The sequence below is a fragment of the Pseudophryne corroboree genome, chromosome 1 (genome assembly GCF_028390025.1).
Source record: "Pseudophryne corroboree isolate aPseCor3 chromosome 1, aPseCor3.hap2, whole genome shotgun sequence".
NCBI lineage: Eukaryota > Metazoa > Chordata > Amphibia > Anura > Myobatrachidae > Pseudophryne > Pseudophryne corroboree.
This window is the reverse complement of record NC_086444.1, coordinates 116,660,158-116,685,304: the sequence shown is the minus strand read 5'-3', so window position 1 is coordinate 116,685,304 and position 25,147 is coordinate 116,660,158. Positions and strand designations below refer to the sequence as shown.

Below are 25,147 nucleotides of genomic sequence, written 5' to 3'. Positions count from 1 at the left end.
AAGGTCCAGAGAACAGTTGGAGGTCGGAGTAGCACTATCTCAAGTAGTTCTACGACAACACGGGTGGATTCTAAATATTCCAAAATCGCAGCTGTCTCCGACGACACGTCTGCTGTTCCTAGGGATGATTCTGGACACAGTCCAGAAAAAGGTGTTTCTCCCGGAGGAGAAAGCCAGGGAGTTATCCGAGCTAGTCAGGAACCTCCTAAAACCAGGAAAAGTGTCAGTGCATCATTGCACAAGGGTCCTGGGAAAAATGGTGGCTTCTTACGAAGCGATTCCATTCGGCAGATTTCACGCAAGAACTTTTCAGTGGGATCTGCTGGAAAAATGGTCCGGATCGCATCTTCAGATGCATCAGCGGATAACCCTGTCTCCAAGGACAAGGGTGTCTCTTCTGTGGTGGCTGCAGAGTGCTCATCTACTAAAGGGCCACAGATTCGGCATTCAAGACTGGGTCCTGGTGACCACGGATGCCAGCCTGAAAGGCTGGGGAGCAGTCACACAAGGAAAAAATTTCCAGGGAGTGTGATCAAGTCTGGAGACTTCTCTCCACATAAATATACTGGAGCTAAGAGCAATTTACAATGCTCTAAGCTTAGCAAGACCTCTGCTTCAAGGTCAGCCGGTATTGATCCAGTGGGACAACATCACGGCAGTCGCCCACGGAAACAGACAGGGCGGCGCAAGAAGCAGGAGGGCAATGGCAGAAACTGCAAGGATTCTTCGCTGGGCGGAAAATCATGTGATAGCACTGTCAGCAGTGTTCATTCCGGGAGTGGACAACTGGGAAGCAGACTTCCTCAGCACGACCTCCACCCGGGAGAGTGGTGACTTCATCGGGAAGTCTTCCACATGATTGTGAACTGTTGGGAAAGACCAAAGGTGGACATGATGGCGTCCCGCCTGAACAAAAAACTGGACAGGTATTGCGCCAGGTCAAGAGACCCTCAGGCAATAGCTGTGGACGTTCTGGTAACACCGTGGGTGTACCAGTCGGTGTATGTGTTCCCTCCTCTGATTCTCATACCTAAGGTACTGAGAATTATAAGACGTAGAGGAGTAAGAACTATACTCGTGGCTCCGGATTGGCCAAGAAGGACTTGGTACCCGGAACTTCAAGAGATGCTCACAGAGGACTCATGGCCTCTGCCGCTAAGAAGGGACTTGCTTCAGCAAGTACCATGTCTGTTCCAAGACTTACCGCGGCTGCGTTTGACGGCATGGCGGTTGAACGCCGGATCCTAAGGGAAAAAGGCATTCCGGAAGAGGTCATTCCTACCCTGGTCAAAGCCAGGAAGGAGGTGACCGCACAACATTATCACCACATGTGGCGAAAATATGTTGCGTGGTGTGAGGCCAGGAAGGCCCCACGAAGAAATTTCAACTCGGTCGATTCCTGCATTTCCTGCAAACAGGAGTGTCTATGGGCCTCAAATTGGGGTCCATTAAGGTTCAAATTTCGGCCCTGTCGATTTTCTTCCAGAAAGAATTGGCTTCAGTTCCTGAAGTCCAGAAGTTTGTCAAGGGAGTACTGCATATACAACCCCCTTTTGTGCCTCCAGTGGCACTGTGGGATCTCAACGTAGTTCTGGGATTCCTCAAATCACATTGGTTTAAACCGCTCAAATCTGTGGATTTGAAATATCTCACATGGAAAGTGACCATGATGTTGGCCCTGGCCTCGGCCAGGCGAGTGTCAGAATTGGCGGCTTTGTCTCACAAAAGCCCATATCTGATTGTCCATTCGGACAGGGCAGAGCTGCGGACTCGTCCCCAGTTTCTCCCTAAGGTGGTGTCAGCGTTTCACCTGAACCAGCTTATTGTGGTACCTGCGGCTACTAGGGACTTGGAGGACTCCAAGTTGCTAGATGTTGTCAGGGCCCTGAAAATATAGGTTTCCAGGACGGCTGGAGTCAGGAAAACTGACTTGCTGTTATCCTGTATGCACCCAACAAACTGGGTGCTCTTGCTTCTAAGCAGACGATTGCTAGTTGGATGTGTAGTACAATTCAGCTTGCACATTCTGTGGCAGGCCTGCCACAGCCAAAATATGTAAATGCCCATTCCACAAGGAAGGTGGGCTCATCTTGGGCGGCTGCCCGAGGGGTCTCGGCTTTACAACTTTGCCGAGCTGCTACTTGGTCAGGGGCACACCCTGGCTGAGGAGGACCTGGAGTTCTCTCACTCGGTGCTGCAGAGTCATCCGCACTCTCCCGCCCGTTTGGGAGCTTTGGTATAATCCCCATGGTCCTGACGGAGTCCCCAGCATCCACTTAGGACGTCAGAGAAAATAAGAATTTACTTACCGATAATTCTATTTCTCGTAGTCCGTAGTGGATGCTGGGCGCCCATCCCAAGTGCGGATTGTCTGCAATACTTGTACATAGTTATTGTTACAAAAATCGGGTTATTATTGTTGTGAGCCATCTTTTCAGAGGCTCCGCTGTTATCATGCTGTTAACTGGGTTCAGATCACAGGTTGTACAGTGTGATTGGTGTGGCTGGTATGAGTCTTACCCGGGATTCAAAATCCTTCCTTATTGTGTACGCTCGTCCGGGCACAGTATCCTAACTGAGGCTTGGAGGAGGGTCATAGGGGGAGGAGCCAGTGCACACCACCTGATCCTAAAGCTTTTACTTTTGTGCCCTGTCTCCTGCGGAGCCGCTATTCCCCATGGTCCTGACGGAGTCCCCAGCATCCACTACGGACTACGAGAAATAGAATTATCGGTAAGTAAATTCTTATTTTTTTGTTCAGTGCATTACCTTACACTTGTCTGTGTTGAAGCGGGTCTGGGACTGAGGGTCGACAGCAAAAAGGTCGACACACCTTAGGTCGACGCCAATTGGTCGACACACCTTAGGTCGACATGGAAAAAGGTCAACATGAGTTTTTTTATGTTTTTTTGGTGTTGTTTTCTTCGTAGAGTGACCGGGAACCCCAATTAGTGCACCGCGTCCCCTCGCATGGCTCGCTTCGCTCGCCATGCTTCGGGCATGGTGCCTTCGCTTCGCTCGGCACAGATTACCGTCCCAATCGTAGTCCACGTGGATCGTTAAGTATGAAAAGGTTCAAAAAAAGGAAAAAATCGTGAAAAACTCATGTCGACCTTGTTCCTGTCGACCTTTTGTCCATGTCGACCTTTTGTCCATGTCGACCTTTTGTCCATGTTGACCTTTTGTCCATGTCGACCTAAGGTGTGTCGACCTTTTTGCTGTCGACCTGGAGTCCGGATACCGTTGAAGCGCATTCTCCATTTGGCTGCCCATGCTTCTAATTTAACTAAGTTGTTCTGAAGAGACTTAGCATCCTCCTCTGTATTTATAGCCTTACACAATTTGGTATCATCTGCAAAAAATTTACACCATGCTCTCTAGACCTTCTGTTAGGTCGTTAATGAAAATGTTGAACAATAGCGGTCCTAATACCGAGCCTTGTAGCGCACCACTTAACACTTCAGTCCAATTTGAAAGAGATCCATTAACCACAACGCGCTGCTCTCTATTAAGTAACTAACCAATTCTTGACCCAAGTGCATATAGAGCTTCCTAGCCCTATTTCTTGTAGCTTGTAGATAAGCCACATGTGTGGTACTGTGTCGAAAGCTTTGGCAAAATCTAAAAAGATTACATCCACCTCTTTACCCTGATCTAGGTTTGCACTTACTGTTTCATAAAAACCAAGTAAGTCGGTTTGACAGGATCTATCCTTCACGAATCCATGTTGATTCCTTTTAATGATTTTATTGGCTTCAAGGAACTTCTGAATACTATCCCTTAGAATACCTTCCAGTACTTTCCCCACTATAGATGTAAGACTAACTGGTCTATAGTTTCCCGGTACAGCTTTACTTCCCTTTTCTCTAACGTCCTAAGTGGATGCTGGGGACTCCGTCAGGACCATGGGGAATAGCGGCTCCGCAGGAGACAGGGCACAAAAATAAAGCTTTAGGATTAGGTGGTGTGTACTGGCTCCTCCCCCTATGACCCTCCTCCAAGCCTCAGTTAGGTTTTTGTGCCCGTCCGAGCAGGGTGCAATCTAGGTGGCTCTCCTAAAGAGCTGCTTAGAAAAAGTTTTTAGGTTTTTTATTTTCAGTGAGTCCTGCTGGCAACAGGCTCACTGCATCGAGGGACTTAGGGGAGAGAATTTCAACTCACTTGCGTGCAGGATGGATTGGATTCTTAGGCTACTGGACACCATTAGCTCCAGAGGGAGTCGGAACACAGGTCTCACCCTGGGGTTCGTCCCGGAGCCGCGCCGCCGACCCCCCTTACAGATGCTGAAGATTGAAGGTCCGGAAACAGGCGGCAGAAGGCTCTTCAGTCTTCATGAAGGTAGCGCACAGCACTGCAGCTGTGCGCCATTGTTGTCACACACTTCACACCAAGCGGTCACGGAGGGTGCAGGGCGCTGCTGGGGGCGCCCTGGGCAGCAATATTTAATACCTTTATGGCAAAAGAATACATCACATATAGCCATTGAGGCTATATGTATGTATTTAACCCATGCCAGATATCTAAAACTCCGGGAGAAAAGCCCGCCGAAATAGGGGGCGGGGCTTATTCTCCTCAGCACACAGCGCCATTTTCCTGCTCAGCTCCGCTGTGAGGAAGGCTCCCAGGACTCTCCCCTGCACTGCACTACAGAAACAGGGTAAAACAGAGAGGGGGGGCATTTTTTGGCGATATTTTGATATATTTAAGCTGCTATAAGGAACAACACTTATATAAGGTTGTTCCCATATATATTATAGCGCTTGGGTGTGTGCTGGCAAACTCTCCCTCTGTCTCCCCAAAGGGCTAGTGGGGTCCTGTCTTCGATAAGAGCATTCCCTGTGTGTCTGCTGTGTGTCGGTACGTGTGTGTCGACATGTATGAGGACGATGTTGGTGTGGAGGCAGAGCAATTGCCGATAATGGTGATGTCACCCCCCAGGGAGTCGACACCGGAATGGATGGCTTTGTTTATGGAATTACGTGATAATGTCAGCACATTACAAAAATCAGTTGACGACATGAGACGGCCGGCAAACCAGTTAGTACCTGCCCAGGCGTCTCAGACACCGTCAGGGGCTGTAAAGCGCCCTTTACCTCAGTCGGTCGACACAGACCCAGACACAGACACTGAATCTAGTGTCGACGGTGATGAAACAAACGTATTTTCAAGTAGGGCCACACGTTATATGATCACGGCAATGAAGGAGGCTTTGCATATCTCTGATACCGCAAGTACCACAAAAAGGGGTATTATGTGGGGGGTGAAAAAACTACCTGTAGTTTTTCCTGAATCAGAGGAATTAAATGATGTATGTGATGAAGCGTGGGTTAACCCAGATAGAAAAGTGCTAATTTCAAAAAAGTTATTAGCATTATACCCTTTCCCGCCAGAGGTTAGGGCGCGCTGGAAAACACCCCCTAGGGTGGATAAGGCGCTCACACGCTTATCAAAACAAGTGGCGTTACCGTCTCCTGATACGGCCGCCCTCAGGGATCCAGCTGATAGGAGACTGGAAACTACCCTAAAAAGTATATACACACATACTGGTGTTATACTGCGACCAGCCATCGCCTCAGCCTGGATGTGCAGTGCTGGGGTCGTCTGGTTGGATTCCCTAACTGAAAATATTGATACCCTGGATAGGGACAGTATTTTATTGACTATAGAGCAATTAAAGGATGCTTTCCTTTATATGCGAGATGCTCAGAGAGATATTTGCACTCTGGCATCGAGAGTAAATGCGATGTCCATATCTGCCAGAAGGAGTTTATGGACGCGACAGTGGTCAGGTGATGCGGATTCCAAACGACATATGGAAGTATTGCCGTATAAAGGGGAGGAATTATTTGGCGTCGGTCTATCGGATCTGGTGGCCACGGCAACTGCCGGAAAATCCACCTTTTTACCTCAGACCCCCTCCCAACAGAAAAAGACATCGTCTTTTCAGCCGCAGTCCTTTCGGTCCTATAAGAACAAGCGGACAAAAGGACAGTCATATCTGCCTCGGGGCAGAGGAAGGGGTAAGAGAGGGCAGCAAGCAGCCCCTGCCCAGGAACAGAAGCCCTCTCAGGGTTCTGCAAAGCCCTCAGCATGACGCTGGGGCCTTACAAGCGGACTCAGGAGCGGTGGGGGGTCGACTCAAGAATTTCAGCGCACAGTGGGCTTGCTCACAGGTGGACCCCTGGATCCTGCAGGTAGTATCTCAGGGTTACAGGTTGGAATTCGAGAAGTCTCCCCCTCGCAGGTTCCTAAAGTCTGCTTTGCCAACGTCTCCCTCAGACAGGGCGACGGTATTGGAAGCCATTCACAAGCTGTTTTCTCAGCAGGTGATAGTCAAGGTACCCCTCCTACAACAGGGAAAGGGGTATTACTCCACGCTATTTGTGGTACCGAAGCCGGACGGCTCGGTAAGACCTATTCTAAATCTGAAATCTTTGAACCTGTACATACAAAAATTCAAGTTCAAGATGGAGTCACTCAGAGCAGTGATAGCGAATCTGGAAGAAGGGGACTTTATGGTGTCCCTGGACATAAAGGATGCTTACCTGCATGTCCCAATTTGCCCTTCACATCAAGGGTACCTCAGGTTCGTGGTGCAAAACTGTCATTATCAGTTTCAGACGCTGCCGTTTGGATTGTCCACGGCACCTCGGGTCTTTACCAAGGTAATGGCCGAAATGATGATTCTTCTGCGAAGAAGAGGCGTATTAATTATCCCTTACTTGGACGATCTCCTGATAAGGGCAAGGTCCAGAGAACAGCTGGAGGACGGAGTAGCACTAACCCGACTAGTGCTGCAACAACACGGGTGGATTCTGAATTTTCCAAAATCTCAGTTGACCCCGACGACACGTCTGCTGTTCCTGGGAATGATTCTGGACACGGTTCAGAAAAAGGTGTTTCTTCCGGAGGAGAAAGCCAGGGAGTTATCCGAACTTGTCAGGAACCTCCTAAAACCAGGGAAAGTGTCTGTGCATCAATGCACAAGAGTCCTGGGAAAGATGGTGGCTTCTTACGAAGCGATTCCATTCGGCAGATTCCACGCACGAACTTTTCAGTGGGATCTGCTGGACAAATGGTCCGGATCACATCTGCAGATGCATCAGCGGATAACCTTATCGCCACGGACAAGGGTGTCTCTTCTGTGGTGGTTGCAGAGTGCTCATCTGTTAGAGGGCCGCAGATTCGGCATACAGGACTGGGTCCTGGTGACCACGGATGCCAGTCTGAGAGGCTGGGGAGCGGTCACACAGGGAAGAAACTTCCAGGGAGTATGGTCAAGCCTGGAGATGTCTCTTCACATAAATATACTGGAGCTAAGAGCGATTTACAATGCTCTAAGTCTGGCAAAACCCCTGCTTCAGGGTCAGCCGGTGTTGATCCAGTCGGACAACATCACGGCAGTCGCCCACGTAAACAGACAGGGCGGCACAAGAAGCAGGACAGCAATGGCAGAAGCTGCAAGGATTCTTCGCTGGGCGGAAGATCATGTGATAGCACTGTCAGCAGTATTCATTCCGGGAGTGGACAACTGGGAAGCAGACTTCCTCAGCAGACACGATCTACACCCGGGAGAGTGGGGACTTCATCCAGAAGTCTTCCACATGATTGTGAACCGTTGGGAAAAACCAATGGTGGATATGATGGCGTCCCGCCTCAACAAAAAACTGGACAGGTATTGCGCCAGGTCAAGAGACCCTCAGGCAATAGCTGTGGACGCTCTGGTAACACCGTGGGTGTTCCAGTCAGTGTATGTGTTCCCTCCTCTGCCTCTCATACCAAAAGTACTGAGAATTATACGGCAAAAGGGGAGTAAGAACGATACTAGTGGCTCCGGATTGGCCAAGAAGAACTTGGTACCCGGAACTTCAAGAGATGCTTACGGAGGATCCGTGGCCTCTACCTCTAAGATGGGACCTGCTTCAGCAGGGACCGTGTCTATTCCAAGACTTACCGCGGCTGCGTTTGACGGCATGGCGGTTGAACGCCGAATTCTAAGGGAAAAAGGCATTCCGGAAGAGGTCATTCCTACACTGGTAAAAGCCAGGAAGGAGGTGACTGCACAACATTATCACCGCATTTGGAGGAAATATGTTGCGTGGTGTGAGGCCAGGAAGGCCCCCACGGAGGAATTTCAACTGGGTCGATTCCTACATTTCCTGCAAACAGGATTGTCTATGGGCCTCAAATTGGGGTCCATTAAGGTTCAAATTTCGGCCCTGTCGATTTTCTTCCAGAAAGAATTGGCTTCAGTTCCTGAAGTCCAGACTTTTGTAAAAGGAGTACTACATATACAGCCCCCGGTTGTGCCCCCAGTGGCACCGTGGGATCTTAATGTAGTCTTGGATTTTCTCAAATCCCATTGGTTTGAGCCGCTCAAATCGGTGGAGTTGAAGTATCTTACATGGAAAGTAACCATGCTACTGGCCCTGGCTTCAGCCAGGAGAGTATCAGAATTGGCGGCTTTATCATATAAGAGCCCATATCTGATTTTCCATACGGACAGGGCAGAACTGCGGACGCGTCCTCATTTTCTGCCTAAGGTGGTGTCAGCGTTTCACCTGAACCAGCCTATTGTGGTGCCTGCGGCTACTAACGATTTGGAGGATTCCAAGTTGTTGGACGTGGTCCGGGCATTGAAAATATATATTTCAAGAACGGCGGGAGTCAGAAAGTCTGACTCACTGTTTATATTGTATGCACCCAACAAGATGGGTGCTCCTGCTTCTAAGCAGACGATTGCTCGTTGGATTTGTAGCACAATTCAACTTGCACATTCTGTGGCAGGCTTGCCACAACCTAAATCTGTCAAGGCCCATTCCACAAGGAAAGTGGGCTCATCCTGGGCGGCTGCCCGGGGGGTCTCGGCATTACAACTCTGCCGAGCTGCTACTTGGTCAGGGGCAAACACGTTTGCTAAATTCTACAAATTTGATACCCTGGCTGAGGAGGACCTTGAGTTCTCTCATTCGGTGCTGCAGAGTCATCCGCACTCTCCCGCCCGTTTGGGAGCTTTGGTATAATCCCCATGGTCCTGACGGAGTCCCCAGCATCCACTTAGGACGTTAGAGAAAATAAGAATTTACTTACCGATAATTCTATTTCTCGTAGTCCGTAGTGGATGCTGGGCGCCCATCCCAAGTGCGGATTGTCTGCAATACTTGTACATAGTTATTGTTACAAACAAATTCGGGTTGTTATTGTTGTGAGCCGTCTGTTCAGAGGCTCCTACGTTTGTCATACTGTTAACTGGGTTCAGATCACAAGTTATACGGTGTGATTGGTGTGGCTGGTATGAGTCTTACCCGGGATTCAATATCCTTCCTTATTGTGTACGCTCGTCCGGGCACAGTATCCTAACTGAGGCTTGGAGGAGGGTCATAGGGGGAGGAGCCAGTACACACCACCTAATCCTAAAGCTTTATTTTTGTGCCCTGTCTCCTGCGGAGCCGCTATTCCCCATGGTCCTGACGGAGTCCCCAGCATCCACTACGGACTACGAGAAATAGAATTATCGGTAAGTAAATTCTTATTTTTGAATATAGGCACTACTACCGCTATACGCCAGTCTTTGGGAACCATACCTGATATAACTGAATCCTTAAAGATCAAAAATAGCGGTCTTGCAAGTTCAGAGTGAAGCTCCATTAGAACCCTTGGGTGAATTCCATCGGGCCCCGGTGACTTATTAATCTTTAAATGTTTTAATCGGTCACAGACTACCTCCTCACTTAAATAAGTACCTATCAGTGGGATATTCTCATTATTGAGGTTGTGTGTTAGTCCCATAATTGGGTCCTCTCTAGTAAATACTGTTGAAAAAGATTCATTAAGTATGTCCGCTATGTCATTATCATTTTTGATTAAGACTCCCGACTTGTCTTTTACAGGGCCTATACTCTCCTTCTTTAATCTCTTGCTATTAATGTATTTAAAGAATTTTTGGGGATTCACTTTGCTTTCCTTTGCTACTAGTTTTTCTGTTTCTACTTTAGCCTCTCTTATTTCTTTTTTGCATATTTTGTTACTTCCTTATAGTGCTGAAATGATTCCGCATTCCCATCAGATTTGTATTTTTTAAATGCTCGCCTTTTTTTGCCCATAAGTTCCTTTATTTTTTTATTAAGCCACATCGGTTTATTATTTTGAATGCTTTTTTTGCTGCTCGTAGGAATACATTTGAGAGTATTTTTAGCTAGTAGTGATTTTAATACATCCCATTTCTCTGTAGTATTTTTTCCTAGAAACAAACCTTCCAAATTAATATCCCTTAGCGTTTCCCTCATCATTTCAAAGTTGGCTTTACTAAAGTTTAGAGTCCTCGTTGAGCCAGTATAGGACTCTTTATGAAAACTTACACTGAATGTGACCTTATTGTGGTCGCTGTTTCCTATGGGCTCCCCCACTTCAATATCTGATACCAATTCCCCATTGTTTGTTAACCAGGTCTAAGATTGCATTGTACCTGGTGGGTTCCTCAATTAGTTGAACTAAGTAGTTATCATTAAGTGTGTTTAAAAATGTATTACCCCTAGCATTATCCCATGAATTGTTTTTCCAGTTTATCTCTGGATAGTTAAAATCTCCCATCACCACTATGTCACCTACTCCTGCTGCTCTTTCAATTTGCCTCAGTAACAATTCCTCATCAGAAACATTAATACCAGGCGGCCTGTAGCATACCCCCAATACTAACTTTTTTATTCCCTTTTCGCTACATGCAATTTCTACCCATAGCGTCTCGACCGTATCTACAGTCCCCTCCTGCAAATCCTCCCGTATATTAGGTTTCAAAAATGGTTTTGCATAAAGACACCCCCCCTCCCTTTTTACTTAGTCTGTCTCTCCTAATCAGCATATAGCCTTCTAGATTGACTGTCCATTCATGAGATTCGTCCCACCAAGTTTCAGTAATGCCTATAATATCATACTGTTTGCTTGCTGCAAGTATTTCTAGTTCACCCTTTTTGCCAGTAAGGCTTCTAGCGTTCACATACATACAACTAAAATAAGTATTTCCCTTTGCGTTAGGGACATCTTTCACCTTATGTAACAATGATGACCTGTAATCGTTATCGGTTAGTGCATTGGTAAAACCTCTTTTAGTACCCATGTTGATACCTTTACCGGCTGCTCTAACCCTCCCCCCAACTTCTCCCCCATTTCGTTTACTACCGCCATCCCCACTATTCTCACTGCCCCGTAGTTTCTAGCTAAACCCTCCCCCCAGGCTCCTAGTTTAAAATCTCCTCCAACCTTCTAACCATCCTTCCCCCCAGCACCGCTGCCCCCTCCTCAGTCAGGTGCAATCCGTCACGACAAAAGAGATGGCGCCTGACTGAGAAGTCCTCCCAGTGTTCCAGGAACACAAACCCCTCTTTCCTGCACCAATCCCTAAGCCACACATTTACCTCCCTAATCTCCCTCTGCCTCCCTGGACTAGCGCGTGGCACGGGTAATATTTCAGAGAATATTACCTTAGATGTCCTTGCCTTAAGTTTCTTGCCTAATTCCATATAGTCTTTCTTAAGGACATTCCACCTTCCGCTGACTTTGTCATTGGTGCCAACATGCACCAAGACCGCCGGATCTTTCCCAGCCTATCCCAACAATCTATCTACCCGGTCCGCGATGTGCCGCACCCGGGAGACAACAGGGCGATCCCAACTCTGCCAGAGGGGCCGCTCCTCTGGATGCTAGAGGAAACAGTCCCCTCCGGCACCGTTATTTCCTCACTATCATCCTCCGAATCCTCGTCCAGTCGTGCGAATTTATTCGGGTTTGATAGTCCGGAGATGACGAGCCTCCCCCTCTTCTTCTTCCTTCTATCTGTGACCCAGCTGGCTCCCTGATTTTCCTCTTCTACCAGTGACCCTTCCCGCAGCTCCTCCACCGTTCTATCTAGTTCTTGCTCGAGATTGTGAATCTCCCTCAGTCGCGTAACGGTTTGCTCTAGATCCGTTACCTGTGCTTCCAGGGAAACCGTACGTACACACCTCGTGCAGATGTAATCACACTGGGACAATTGCTCCAGGTGTGCGTACATCTTGCATGACATGCACTGAGTGAGGTCCCCAATCACAGCCCCACCCATAGTGTTTGTAAGGTCTAACTCCCTGTTACTCTCCACAGAAAAGAAGCAAATATATAAAATAATAAAATAAAAATAAAGTAGACAAGGAAGAACAATCTGGAGAAACACTCACTTATACAATAATTAAGTAAGGCTTATACTTATCTATCTTTGTGCTGTCCTTGATCATTTGCTTTTATGCAGCTGTAGTCCCCAGTTCCTCCAGTGGCAGCAGTCTCCGTCCCCTTCTGTCCTCTCCTCCGATGACTGCAGCAGGCGACTTCCTCAGTCCCCTTTTGCAGCTTGTGCAGCAGCGTCCCTGAAGATTTTAGTACACACACAAAAACACAGAAACAAAACAGAACAGGCACCCTACACACTAAAAACTCTGTGCCTCACACACTCAGAAAACTCACCCCCTTGCTCACACACTAGTTGCAACCCCTCACACACACACACACACACACACACACACACACAGTAATCTCAGCCTCTTAGTCACACACTACTCTCTGTCCCTCTTTCACATACAATTCTCAGCCCCTCAGTCACACACTACACTCTGTCCCTCACTCACACAGATTAAACGGGCCGGATGTCTTTTTTTAATTTATTTTTCTTTACTTATAGCACTTGCTGTGCTCCGGTCTCTCTCTTTCCCACGGTCCGGCACCCAGTACCTCTGTCCGGCACCCCCTCTGGCTCGATCAGGCACCACTCGAACGGGTACCCCTCCGGCCCGATCCGGCAGCTTCTCTCTCACACACGTGCGCACGCGATGGCACGCGTGCCTGACCCCCGCACCCTCACTTCCAGTTCCGGTCAGAGCGTCTCCTCCTCCACAGCTCACAGCGTCTCCTCCTCTCACAAGAATTCTGTTTGTGTCAGGATCCTCCTCTGAGTGGGAAACCATTGTATGGCGGCGATGCTTTTGCACCTAGTTTCGCTGACAGGCGGCAACACACCGTGTCCCGGGTTGCAGGGTCTGCGAGTGACATCACGCAGCCGCCACGGTCCTGACACGCCTGCGTTGTCCGGACCGCGCCCCACCAACGGCGTTCTAACGACGTTGGCAGAACCCCCTCCCGCCCCGCGGACGCTTCTACCTGCAATCAGGCAGAGGCAATTGCAGCCCTGAGATGCTTTTAGCAACTCACTGGGCCTCCCGGGGTGCGCACGCGCATTACACCCACTGCGTGCGCGCACTCCCCAAAGGGCTTCAGACTGAGATCACTGCAGCGTCTGAATTAGGCCATTAGTGGTTGATGTGATAAATAGGCCTTTAAGTGCCTGCAAATGTGCAGGGAAATATGGTGCACATTGATCTCTTTTACTTTCGTAATTAATGACTGAAACATGTATCAGTACATATATAAATAGATAGATAAATGTGTCACTCGGAGACTATTAGAAAGTAAAAAACTGAAGGTGAGAACAGTAAGAGATAGGGCTTGAAAAGGCAAAAGCTCAGTGTCGTCCTGGGTCACGAAGGGCCCACAGGGAGAACACAGTGGTAGGGGCTCGTGCTTAAGGGGTGTGGTCAGCCAGCAGAAGAGGTGTGTCCAGTCACTACAGAGGCCTGACTAACCATTTAGAGAGGTTGGGTACGGGTGACCGGCGGTCAGCATATCGACGCTGGGATCCCAGCCGACGGGGGCGAGCGCAACGAAGCCCCTTGCGGGCTCCGTGGCTCGCTGCGCACACTACAGGTTGTATTCCCACTCTATGGGTGTCGTGGCCACTCACAAGTGGGAATAGTCCTGGGCCCTCTGCCGGCATTCTGGTATGCTGACCGCCGTGATCCCAACCGCCGGGGTCATAACTACATCCCATTGAGAGTGCATGGTCTGGGCCCCTTTATACATATTATAGTAAATACAGGTACTGATAATGCATACATGAAAATGTACCAGATTGTAATGAAGTGTAGGGAATGCCGTATAATCTAACATGTATAGAATGAAGCACATGATGGTGCTTCTGTCTATGTATACCACATTCATTCACTGTACATGTCATAGGGGAACAGGTACTGACCGGACAGTGTCTAAATCTCTATAAGAACTGCATGTTAAGGTGAAATACATGTTACTGTAATAAAAACAAATTAGGCTTTTACCACTGGGATGACTTAATTGTAGGTTAATGAATGAATTCAGAGCAGTGGCGTGCGGTGAGGTCAGTGTCTGGGGAGGCACAAGCAGCTAACCCCCCCCCCCCCTTCCCTCCCCCCATAGAGGGAAAAAAAAAAAAGCGTAGCCCCCCTTTATTCGTAAAACCAGCACCAGGCAGAACCAGCCAGGGGGGGGTAATGCCATAGCGGGGGAGACACTTGGTATGGGGTCCCCCTGCCATAGCATTAATCTACCCCCCCAAACTAGTCAGCCCAGGGCTGGAATTCCTCGGAAGTGGGGACCCCAAAAAATAAACATGGGGTCCCCCTCCCGAGCAATAACCAGCACTGGGCTGATAGCCCAGTGCTATGCCCCACACCCCTGGTGGCGGTGGGTACGGGGTTCATTGTTAAAATTGTTCTTTACAGGTGGCCTACAGATCCCAGCAAGCCTGCCCCAGCATGCTGGCACTTGGAGTACCACAAGTGCCAGCATGCCCGGACATAAATGGCCCGCTGGCACCTGTGGTCCACCTGTAAAGAATAGTAATATTGTTCTTTACATGTGGCCAACAGGTCCCAGCAAGCCTGCCCCAGCATGCTGGCACACGGAGAACCACAAGTGCCAGCATGCCCGGACATAAATGGCCTGCTGGCATCTGTTCTCCACCTAAAATAAAAACACCACACAATCTTAAAAAATAAGTTTTATTGCACAGGGTCTTCACCTGGGGGCGGCGGCCTTTAAGCTCTTTTGCATGGCCGCCGCTTCCCCAGGGCTTCAGGCGTCTTCACCTGGGGGGGAGCCACCTCCCCAGGGCTTCCAGCGTCTTCCTCTGACGTCTTTACCTGGGAGGCGGCGGCCTTAAAGCTCTTTTGCATGGCCGCCGCCTTCCCCAGGGCTTCCAGCGTCTTCACCTGGTGGGCGGCGGCTGCTAAGCTCTTTTGCATAGCCGCCGCCCATCCAGGACTTCCGGCGTCTTCAGCCTTCAGGAGCTCTTCTCCGCTCCTCCTCCGCCGTCGGACTGACAGCCGCTCCCTCGCGCTGACTTATATAAGTCAGCCAGAGGGGGCTGAGCGATGACGCGGCGAGCCGTGATTGGCCCGTGGCGGCCATCTTCAATTTAAAAAATGAAGCTGAGGCGCCATTTTTGTAATGGGTTACCGCTTCTCTGCTCAAACTCTGCACCGCCGCCCGCACCGCCGCACCCACGCCGCCAGCACCTCCGCCGCGCCCACAACAGTGATTGACATCGGATCCAGTGACGGATCCGCTGGCCAATCACTGTGGCCTCACTGACAGGGGCGTGCTTTCATGGGTTGAAAGCACGTACCTGTGTGAAAGCGGCACCACTAATGGTGCCGCTTTCCCATGATTTTTCAATGGGCTTTTAATGCCCATTGCTAGACCCCGGCCGCGCCCGCCCCCCGCTCCCCATACCTTTCCCTATCTGACAGGGAGGCACCACGATCGGTGCCTCCCAAACACTTTTTACAGTTACACAGGACTCGGAGTAATAATTAGGATAATATAAAGCAAATACTTATGACACAGAATGTGTCATAAGTATCTTCTTTATATTATTTTAATCCGTAATGACAGGGGAGGCACTGCCTCCCTTGCCTCCCCTGACTGCACGTCCCTGATTCCGAGCTACACTGCCATTCCAGTCACAGGCAGGAACTGTGTTCAGTATGTTAAAGCAAACAGCCAACAAGAGGAAGGGACAGACGTGACCACCTACTGTCATTGTCAGGAGGGTAAATTGTGGTGTAGTTTCAATAGAAGCGAAACAAGCAGGGTTATCCTGCTCTACAAGGTAGCTGACCCTCTAAAAGAGTAACAATGCATAATTTGAGGGCACAGCCTGGAACATGACCCTAAGGAGTGGAGGGGGGGGGGGGGGTCCTAAGGCAGTGCAGAACCCCCCCCCCCCCCCCCCTTACCCCCAGGGATTTCCCTTGTAGCCCTGTTGGCCAGTCTGATCCTGCAAAGGCCATCGACAATTAATATGCTTATAACTGTATCCAGCATACAGAAAAATAGCAGACACTGATTATGTGTACAACATACCCATGGACGGACTGGGGTCCAAATTCGGCCCTGGCAAGTGCACGCGCCCAGAAAGGGTGCACGCGTGCACTAGCGAGGGAAGGGGGGTGCCGCGAGTCAAGGGGGCGTGGACACGTGACAGGCCCCCATTTCCATGGAAACGGGTGGGGGAATGCCGCGAGTCAGGGGGCGTAGACTCGATATAAGACTATAGAGAGAGGGGATAGAAAGGAATACACGACTACAGAGAGAGGGGAGAGAAGGGAATACAAGACTACAGAGAGAGGGGAGAGAAGGGAATACAAGACTACAGAGAGAGGGATAGAAAGGAATGCAAGACTACAGAGAGAGGGGATAGAAGGGAATACAAGACTACAGAGAGGGGGATAGAAGGTAATACAAGACTACAGAGAGAGGGATAGAAGGGAATACAAGACTACAGAGAGAGGGGATAGAAGGGAATACAAGATTACAGAGAGAGGGGATAGAAGGGAATGCAAGACTACAGAGAGAGGGATAGAAGGGAATACAAGACTACAGAGAGAGGGGATAGAAGGGAATACAATACTACATAGAGAGGGGTAGAAGGGAATACAAGACTACAGAGAGAGGGATAGAAAGGAATGCAAGACTACAGAGAGAGGGATAGAAGGGAATACAAGACTACAGAGGGAGGGGATAGAAGGGAATACAAGATTACAGAGAGAGGGGATAGAAGGGAATACAAGACTACAGAGAGAGGGATAGAAGGGAATACAAGACTACAGAGAGAGGGGATAGAAGGGAATACAAGATTACAGAGAGAGGGGATAGAAGGGAATACAAGACTACATAGAGAGGGGTAGAAGGGAATACAAGACTACAGAGAGAGGGGGTAGAAGGGAATACAATACTACATAGAGAGGGATAGAAGGGAATACAAGACTACATAGAGAGGGGTAGAAGGGAATACAAGACTACAGAAAGAGGGGGTAGAAGGGAATACAATACTACATAGAGAGGGGTAGAAGGGAATACAAGACTACAGAGAGAGGGGGTAGAAGGGAATACAATACTACAGAGAGAGGGGATAGAAGGGAATACAATACTACAGAGAGAGGGGATAGAAGGGAATACAATACTACAGAGAGAGGGGATAGAAGGGAATACAAGACTACATAGAGAGGGGTAGAAGGGAATACAAGACTACAGAGAGAGGGGGTAGAAGGGAATACAATACTATATAGAGAGGGGTAGAAGGGAATACAAGACTACAGAGAGAGGGGGTAGAAGGGAATACAATACTACAGAGAGAGGGGATAGAAGGGAATACAAGACTACAGAGAGAGGGGATAGAAGGGAATACAATACTACAGAGAGAGGGGATAGAAGGGAATACAATACTACAGAGAGAGGGGATAGAAGGGAATACAATACTACATAGAGAGGGGTAGAAGGGAATACAATACTACAGAGAGAGGGGATAGAAGGGAATACAATACTACAGAGAGAGGGGATAGAAGGGAATACAATACTACAGAGAGAGGGGGTAGAAGGGAATACAATACTACAGAGAGAGGGGATAGAAGGGAATACAAGACTACAGAGAGAGGGGATAGAAGGGAATACAATACTACAGAGAGAGGGGATAGGAGGGAATACAATACTACAGAGAGAGGGGATAGAAGGGAATACAATACTACATAGAGAGGGGATAGAAGGGAATACAATACTACAGAGAGAGGGGGTAGAAGGGAATACAATACTAGAGAGAGAGGGGATAGAAGGGAATACAAGACTACAGAGAGAGGGGATAGAAGGGAATACAAGACTACAGAGAGAGGGGATAGAAGGGAATACAAGACTACATAGAGAGGGGATAGAAGGGAATACAATACTACAGAGAGAGGGGATAGAAGGGAATACAATACTACATAGATAGGGGTAGAAGGGAATACAATACTACAGAGAGAGGGGATAGAAGGGAATACAATACTACATAGAGAGGGGTAGAAGGGAATACAATACTACATAGAGAGGGGTAGAAGGGAATACAATACTACAGAGAGAGGGGATAGAAGGGAATACAATACTACATAGAGAGGGGTAGAAGGGAATACAATACTACAGAGAGAGGGGGTAGAAGGGAAGACTGCAGAGGCTGATAGGACACAGAAAGATTATTAGATAAAACATTTATTTTTAATTCTTATTTTATTTTGTACTTTAGATTGCTCCTGATCATGTCATTCCTGCACCAGAAGAAATCTATGTTTACAGTCCTTTAGGAACTGCTTTGAAAATTGGTGGAGCAGACGGCACTGAAAGAAACTCCAGCATTGTTACAATGTAAGTTGGTAAAAGTCAGGATTGTGATTTAATACTTGAAACAAGACACGTCAAACTAATTAACTTCCACAGCTTTATGTGGTCAAGCAGCAATCCCCACCCCATATGATTCAACACCTCTGGGCCAATTTATTAGTCTCAGGGGAAACTGCCACAGACTACTGTAGGTACTTTTAAACCAGCAAAATACTACAGGGGGAAATGTATCAAACCACACTAAAGAGTGGAGAAGTTCCAGATAGCAACCAAACTGCTTCAGCGTTTCAGTTTATAGAATGAACTTGATAAAATGATTTCTTTATTACCAGTTATTTATATAGCGCACACATATTCCAAAATACTTTACAGAGATGCTACCTAGAAGCTGATTCTTTGCTATGGGCAACTTACTCCACTCTTTAGTAGGCTTGAACCATTTCCCCCTATGTCAACTGTTGCCTATCAGGAGTCATGTATTTGATTATATCCCTAATTGGATTACAACACATAGATAGGAACTCAGAACATATTCAAAATGTGTATCACAACCTTCTATAACTCACCATAACGGTAATCCCTCCAGCCTCCAATTCATAGGCACCCAAACTGTTCAGGGAGACTGTAGAGGTGCTGATTTCAGCAGAGCGCTCAAATGTGCAGAACCAAGATGATTATAAAGCTAAGAACATAGGGCCTGAGGTGGACGCAGTGCTGATGTTTGCTCAGCTGAGCAATTTGTTTTCGCACTGAACATGCGTCAGAGTCGCTCTGCCCATATGAGGCAATTGGTTAGCAATGGCGGACGCATTGAGGATTTATTCGCAAAGTGAGTGACTGGTTGTGAGCACCTGTGGGAGGTATCAGGGGGCGGCTTGTCAGGTGCAGGTGTAGTTGTACGCCGTTGTAAAGGCCCCAGTAGCACGCTTCATTTGCATCTGACATTCTGAGCTACCGTTGGGTTGGTCAGAGGTCCGACTGTGCCACCAATGTGCAACTGATGTTCATCTTTGTACGCAAGCAGCGGATCAAAGGCGCCACCGGTGGGCATCTCTGTATAAATACCTGCGGCTGGGGTATTAGCATATTTTTGCAGATCTACTGTGTATGGGATTGCAGTAGCAATGGCTTTTGTGTCCACCTCTGACTCAGGCCCATAGTCCCAGCAAAACCAAATATAGATGTTTAAACTTTAGGCTAAACATATATACAAAACACAGCCCAGTCAGAAATGATACAATGATAAATAAGAATGATACAATGTGACCCCCAAAAGAGTAATTAAACAACACATTTTTAACAAACAACCTTGAAATTCTCATATCCGTCCCTTACAGCGAATGCGCATACACAGCAGTGCCATCCTTCCAGTGCAGCACATGCGCATACACAGCAGTGCAATCCTTCCAGTGCAGCACATGCGCATACACAGCAGTGCAATCCTTCCAGTGCAGCACATGCGCATACACAGCAGTGCCATCCGTTTAGTGCAACGAATGCGCATACACAGCAGTGCCATCCGTCTAGTGCAACGAATGCGCATACACAGCAGTGCCATCCGTCTAGTGCAACGAATGCGCATACACAGCAGTGCCATCCGTCTACTGCAGCGGATGCACATATACAGCAGTGCCATCCATCCAGTGCAGCGAATACGCATACAGAGAAGTGCCAGCCGTCCAGTGGAGTGAACCGCGGATCTACAGTAGTGCCACCCGTCCAGTGCAGCCAATGCGCATACACAGCAGTGCCATCCATCCAGTTCAGCGCATGCGCATACACAGCAGTGCCATCCATCCACTACAGCGAATACGCATACACAGCAGTGCCATCCGTCTAGTGCAACGAATGCGCATACACAGCAGTGCCATCCGTCTACTGCAGCGGATGCACATATACAGCAGTGCCATCCATCCAGTGCAGCGAATACGCATACAGAGAAGTGCCAGCCGTCCAGTGGAGTGAACGCGGATCTACAGTAGTGCCACCCGTCCAGTGCAGCCAATGCGCATACACAGCAGTGCCATCCATCCAGTTCAGCGCATGCGCATACACAGCAGTGCCATCCATCCAATGCAGCGCATGCGCATACACAGCAGTGCCATCCGTCCACTACAGAGAAGTGGCATCCGTCCAGTGCACATACATATCAGTACCATCTGTCCAGTGCACCGAGTGCGCATACACAGCAGTGCCATCCAGTGCACCAAATGTGCATACACAGCTGTACCATCAGTCCAGTGCAGCGAAAGCGCATACACAGCTGTACCATCCATTCAGTGCAGCGAATGCGCATGCACACAGTATCATCCAGTGCAGCGAATGCGCATACACAGCAGTGCCATCCGTTCAGCAGTGGCATCTGTCTAGTGTGGCGAATACGCATACACAGCAGTACCATCCATCCAGTGGAGTGAACGCGCATCTATAGCAGTGCCATCCATCCAGTGCAGCAAATGCCCATGCACACAGTACCATCATCCAGTGCAGCGAATGTGCATACACAGCAGTACCATATATCCAGTGCAGCGAATGCGCATACACAGAAGTGCCATTTGTTCAGCACTACCATCCGTCCAGTGCAGCAAATGCGCATGCACACAGTACCATCATCCAGTGCAGCGAATGCGCATACACAGCAGTACCATCTATTCAGTGCGGCAAATGCGCATACACAGCAGTACTATCTGTTCAGTGCAGTAATGCACATACCCAGCAGTGCCATCCATCCAGTGAAGTGAATACACAGCAGTGCCATCCATCCAGTGAAGTGAATACTCAGCAGTGCCATCCATCCAGTGAAGTGAATACACAGCAGTGCCATCCATCCAGTGAAGTGAATACACAGCAGTGCCATCCATCCAGTGAAGTGAATACACACAGGGCCGGCAACAGAAATCTTGGGGCCCGGTACAGTGATATCTCTGGGCCCCCCTCAGATTATCTATAAACCACTCTTACCATGGGGAAAGACTCACATGCGCAGCACTCCCCAGTACCTAGACCCGAACACCGCACAGCAGGTACCATTCAGCCCTCACACCCCACCAGAAGAGGCTGGTGCAGGGCACGGGAATTCTGACCAGTGGAGCTGCTGCCATGTCCCATAACTGAGATGGACCCGGAAGAGCGGGTGTACACTCACGTCGCACACTCACTGTGTGTGAGAGGCTCCTGTCAGTCCGCCTACAGCTCACTGCCCTATTTGGACAAGACGGCTCACATCACTGCCGGGCACTAAGTGGTGTATCCTTGGGGCCCCTCTGAGTTTTGGGGCCCGGTACAGTTGTCCCCTTTGATCCCCCCCGTCGTTGGACCTGAATACACAGCAGTGCTATCCATCCAGTGGCATGAATGCGCATCTACAGAGTGCCATCCGTGCAGTGGGGCAAATGCACATATACAGCAGTGCCATCGTGCAGTGGGGCGAATGCACATATACAGCAATGAAATCCCTGCAGTGGGGCGAATGCACATATACAGCAATGAAATCCCTGCAGTGCGGCAAATGCACATATACAGCAGTGCCATCCGTGCAATGGGGCATATGCACATACAGTACACAGTGTTAAAGTCGAAAAATATTGTAATGCATATGCCTTTTACTAACCCCATGCACATGCCCGTTGCGCGTGCACTCGCTCTGCCGTGCTTGCGCATATCCGCAACTTGCGTAACGGAGCTTTCCACGGCCATGCGCCTTGGCGCGTGGTATGCGCATTTACGGTAGGGTTTGTGAACGCATAGAGGGTTATTAGAACATTACATATTTAACCCCTGTAGTGCACATTGTACACATAGCCCCCTGCACCACATCAGAAAGAAATAGCTGTTTAAAATTATAACAGAACAAAGGGATTCACCTTTACAGGATAGGAGGGGACAGAACAAGGTTACAAGGTGGTGTTTGGTATCCAGCTGTAGGGTATTTTAAGGGAAACATTCTGCTGTTGGTTTAAGGAAAATCGCATGTACCTGAGGATAGTTAGATGCAGAAGCAGAATATAGGTTTAAACTTTATTTACTGTATATTATGTATGCGGGGGGAATCCAGAGGAGACCATCCACAAGAGCAGTTGAGAAAGACATAGCCCACCTTTTCAAATCAACCTATGACCTCTCCCGTAATGAAAAGGTACATCTCTGTGTCCAATAGACAAAGGGATTACAGTGACCATTGTATTGTTTTGGATGAAGTGAATAAAGAGAGCTTGCAGCAGGCTTGGACACACAAGACTCTGAACGCTATCTGTATGACCAGCGGAGGACCGGCTCGGGTTGCGCTTGCGAAACATTCTCACATATGTACATTCTCTGTAGCCATTATTCTGTTTAGATTTACTTGTTAGCCTGTAGTGTATAAATTGTATTGTTTTACCTTTTGGAATCAATCTACTGTGGCCTTAGAACCCGGTGGTTTCAACTACAAATCGGTGTGGTGTCTTCACTTTCCTGCAAAGGGGTTTAAAGTGTATTTATCTGTATAAGGTGTATAGGTATTGATAAGGTGTACGCACTGCGGGTACTTTATACCGCCAGCGCTACTTAAGGTTTCTGTACACTCAGCGCGGCGTGTGTACGCCAAGTGCGTACCAGGTGCAGGACTCTACGCAAATAGCGTACAAAGTGCGTAGCACGTGCATATTAGTCTAGCGGCCATAGCGGCTCCACGGTAATAGTGTATTTAAAGATATAGCTTTGCGGTCTAAGATAATATCAACATTATCAACAGCAAGTCTATCCATTTTATGAACGTTAAGTATAGCAAACCATATATTACATATCACTCTAAATATCAACATAAAGAGAGAAAAAAATTGACAGCATCAATAAATGATCTATTTAATTAGTTTCCATCCTTCTGATTAGTAATCGGTCATATTACACTGGTATCACCCAGTATTGCATCATCATTTGTCTTAACATTCTTATTTTGCAGATTTATGATCTGGAACACAATGATGGGAACATCAATCCTCAGTATCCCCTGGGGGATTAAGCAGGTATTACTAATGCAAACAAATTAGATTACAATAAGAGCTATAGTACTCCTGTTTTCTCTTACGTCCTAGAGGATGCTGGGACTCCGTAAGGACCATGGGGATAGACGGGCTCCGCAGGAGACATGGGCACCTCGAAAGAACTTTAGGTATGGGTGTGCACTGGCTCCTCCCTCTATGCCCCTCCTCCAGACCTCAGTTTATTACTGTGCCCAGAGGAGACTGGGTGCATTACAGGGAGCTCTCCTGAGTTTTCCTGAAAAGAAAGTATTTTGTTAGGTTTTTTATTTTCAGGGAGCCTTCTGGCAACAGACTCCCTGCATCGTGGGACTGAGGTGAGAGAAACAGACCTACTTTAATGTCAGGCTCTGTTTCTTAGGCTACTGGACACCATTAGCTCCAGAGGGAACGGAACGCAGGTCTCACCCCGCCGTTCGTCCCAGAGCCGCGCCGCCGTCCTCCTCGCAGAGCCGGAAAATAGAAGCCTGGTGAGTATGTGAAGAAAGAAGACTTCAGAGGCGGCAGAAGACTTCAGTTCTTCATTGAGATAACGCTGTACGCCATTGCTCCCACACAGCACACACACACGGCAGTCACTGTAAGGGTGCAGGGCGCAGGAGGGGCGCCCTGGGCAGCAATAAGGACCTCCATTCTGGCTAATAAAGGTATTATACAGGCTGGGCACTGTATAGATGAGACCCCCGCCAGTTTTGAAAATTTTCAGCGGGACCGAAGCCCGCCACTGAGGGGGCGGAGCTTGTTCCTCAGCACTCACCAGCGCCATTTTCTCCATAGCACACCGCTGAGAGGAAACTCCCCGGACTCTCCCCTGCTTACCACGGTGAAAGAGGGTTTTAAAGAACCGGACTCTCCCCTGCTTACCACGGTGAAAGAGGGTTTTAAAGAAGGGGGGGGGGGGGGCACATAATTTGGCGCAAATACATTATAACAGCGCTATCTGGGTAAACATATTGTGTTTTTTTCCTGGGTCATTGGCGCTGGGTGTGTGCTGGCATACTCTCTCTCTCTGTCTCTCCAAAGGGCCTTGTGGGGGAACTGTCTTCAGATAAGATGATTCCCTGAGTGTGTGGTGTGTCGGTACGCGTGTGTCGGCATGTCTGAGGTAGAAGGCTTTCCTAGGGAGGAGGTGGAGCAAATGAATGTGGTGTCTCCGTCGGCAACACCGACACCTGACTGGGTGGATATGTGGAATGTTTTAAGTGCTAATGTGAATTTATTGCACAAAAGGTTGGACAAAGCTGAGTCCAGGGATTATGCAGAGAGTCAAGCCCTGCCTGCCCCTATGTCGCAGGGACCCTTGGGGTCTCAAATGCGCCCACTATCCCAAATAGTAGACACTAATACCGACACGGATTCTGACTCCAGTGTCGACTACGATGATGCAAAGTTACAGCCAAAATTGGCTAAAAGTATTCAATATATGATTATTGCAATAAAGGATGTTTTGCATATCACAGAGGAACCCCCTGTCCCTGACACGAGGGTACACATGTATAAGGAAAAGAAACCTGAGGTAACCTTTCCCCCTTCTCATGAGCTGAACGAGTTATTTGAAAAAGCTTGGGAATCTCCAGACAAGAAAC

At 48.5% G+C, this 25,147-nt stretch overlaps 1 protein-coding gene across 2 annotated transcripts in view; it reads left to right on the top strand.

The window, feature by feature from the left end:
• Positions 1-25,147, top strand: part of SLC38A9 (solute carrier family 38 member 9) — a 423,549-nt gene that overhangs the window by 295,407 nt on the left and 102,995 nt on the right. For both annotated transcript variants that reach the window (XM_063962241.1, XM_063962231.1), the window contains exons 4-5: positions 18,449-18,567; positions 23,483-23,546. In XM_063962241.1, the coding sequence (XP_063818311.1) occupies positions 18,449-18,567; positions 23,483-23,546 (183 nt within the window). The remainder of the gene's footprint in view (positions 1-18,448; positions 18,568-23,482; positions 23,547-25,147) is intronic.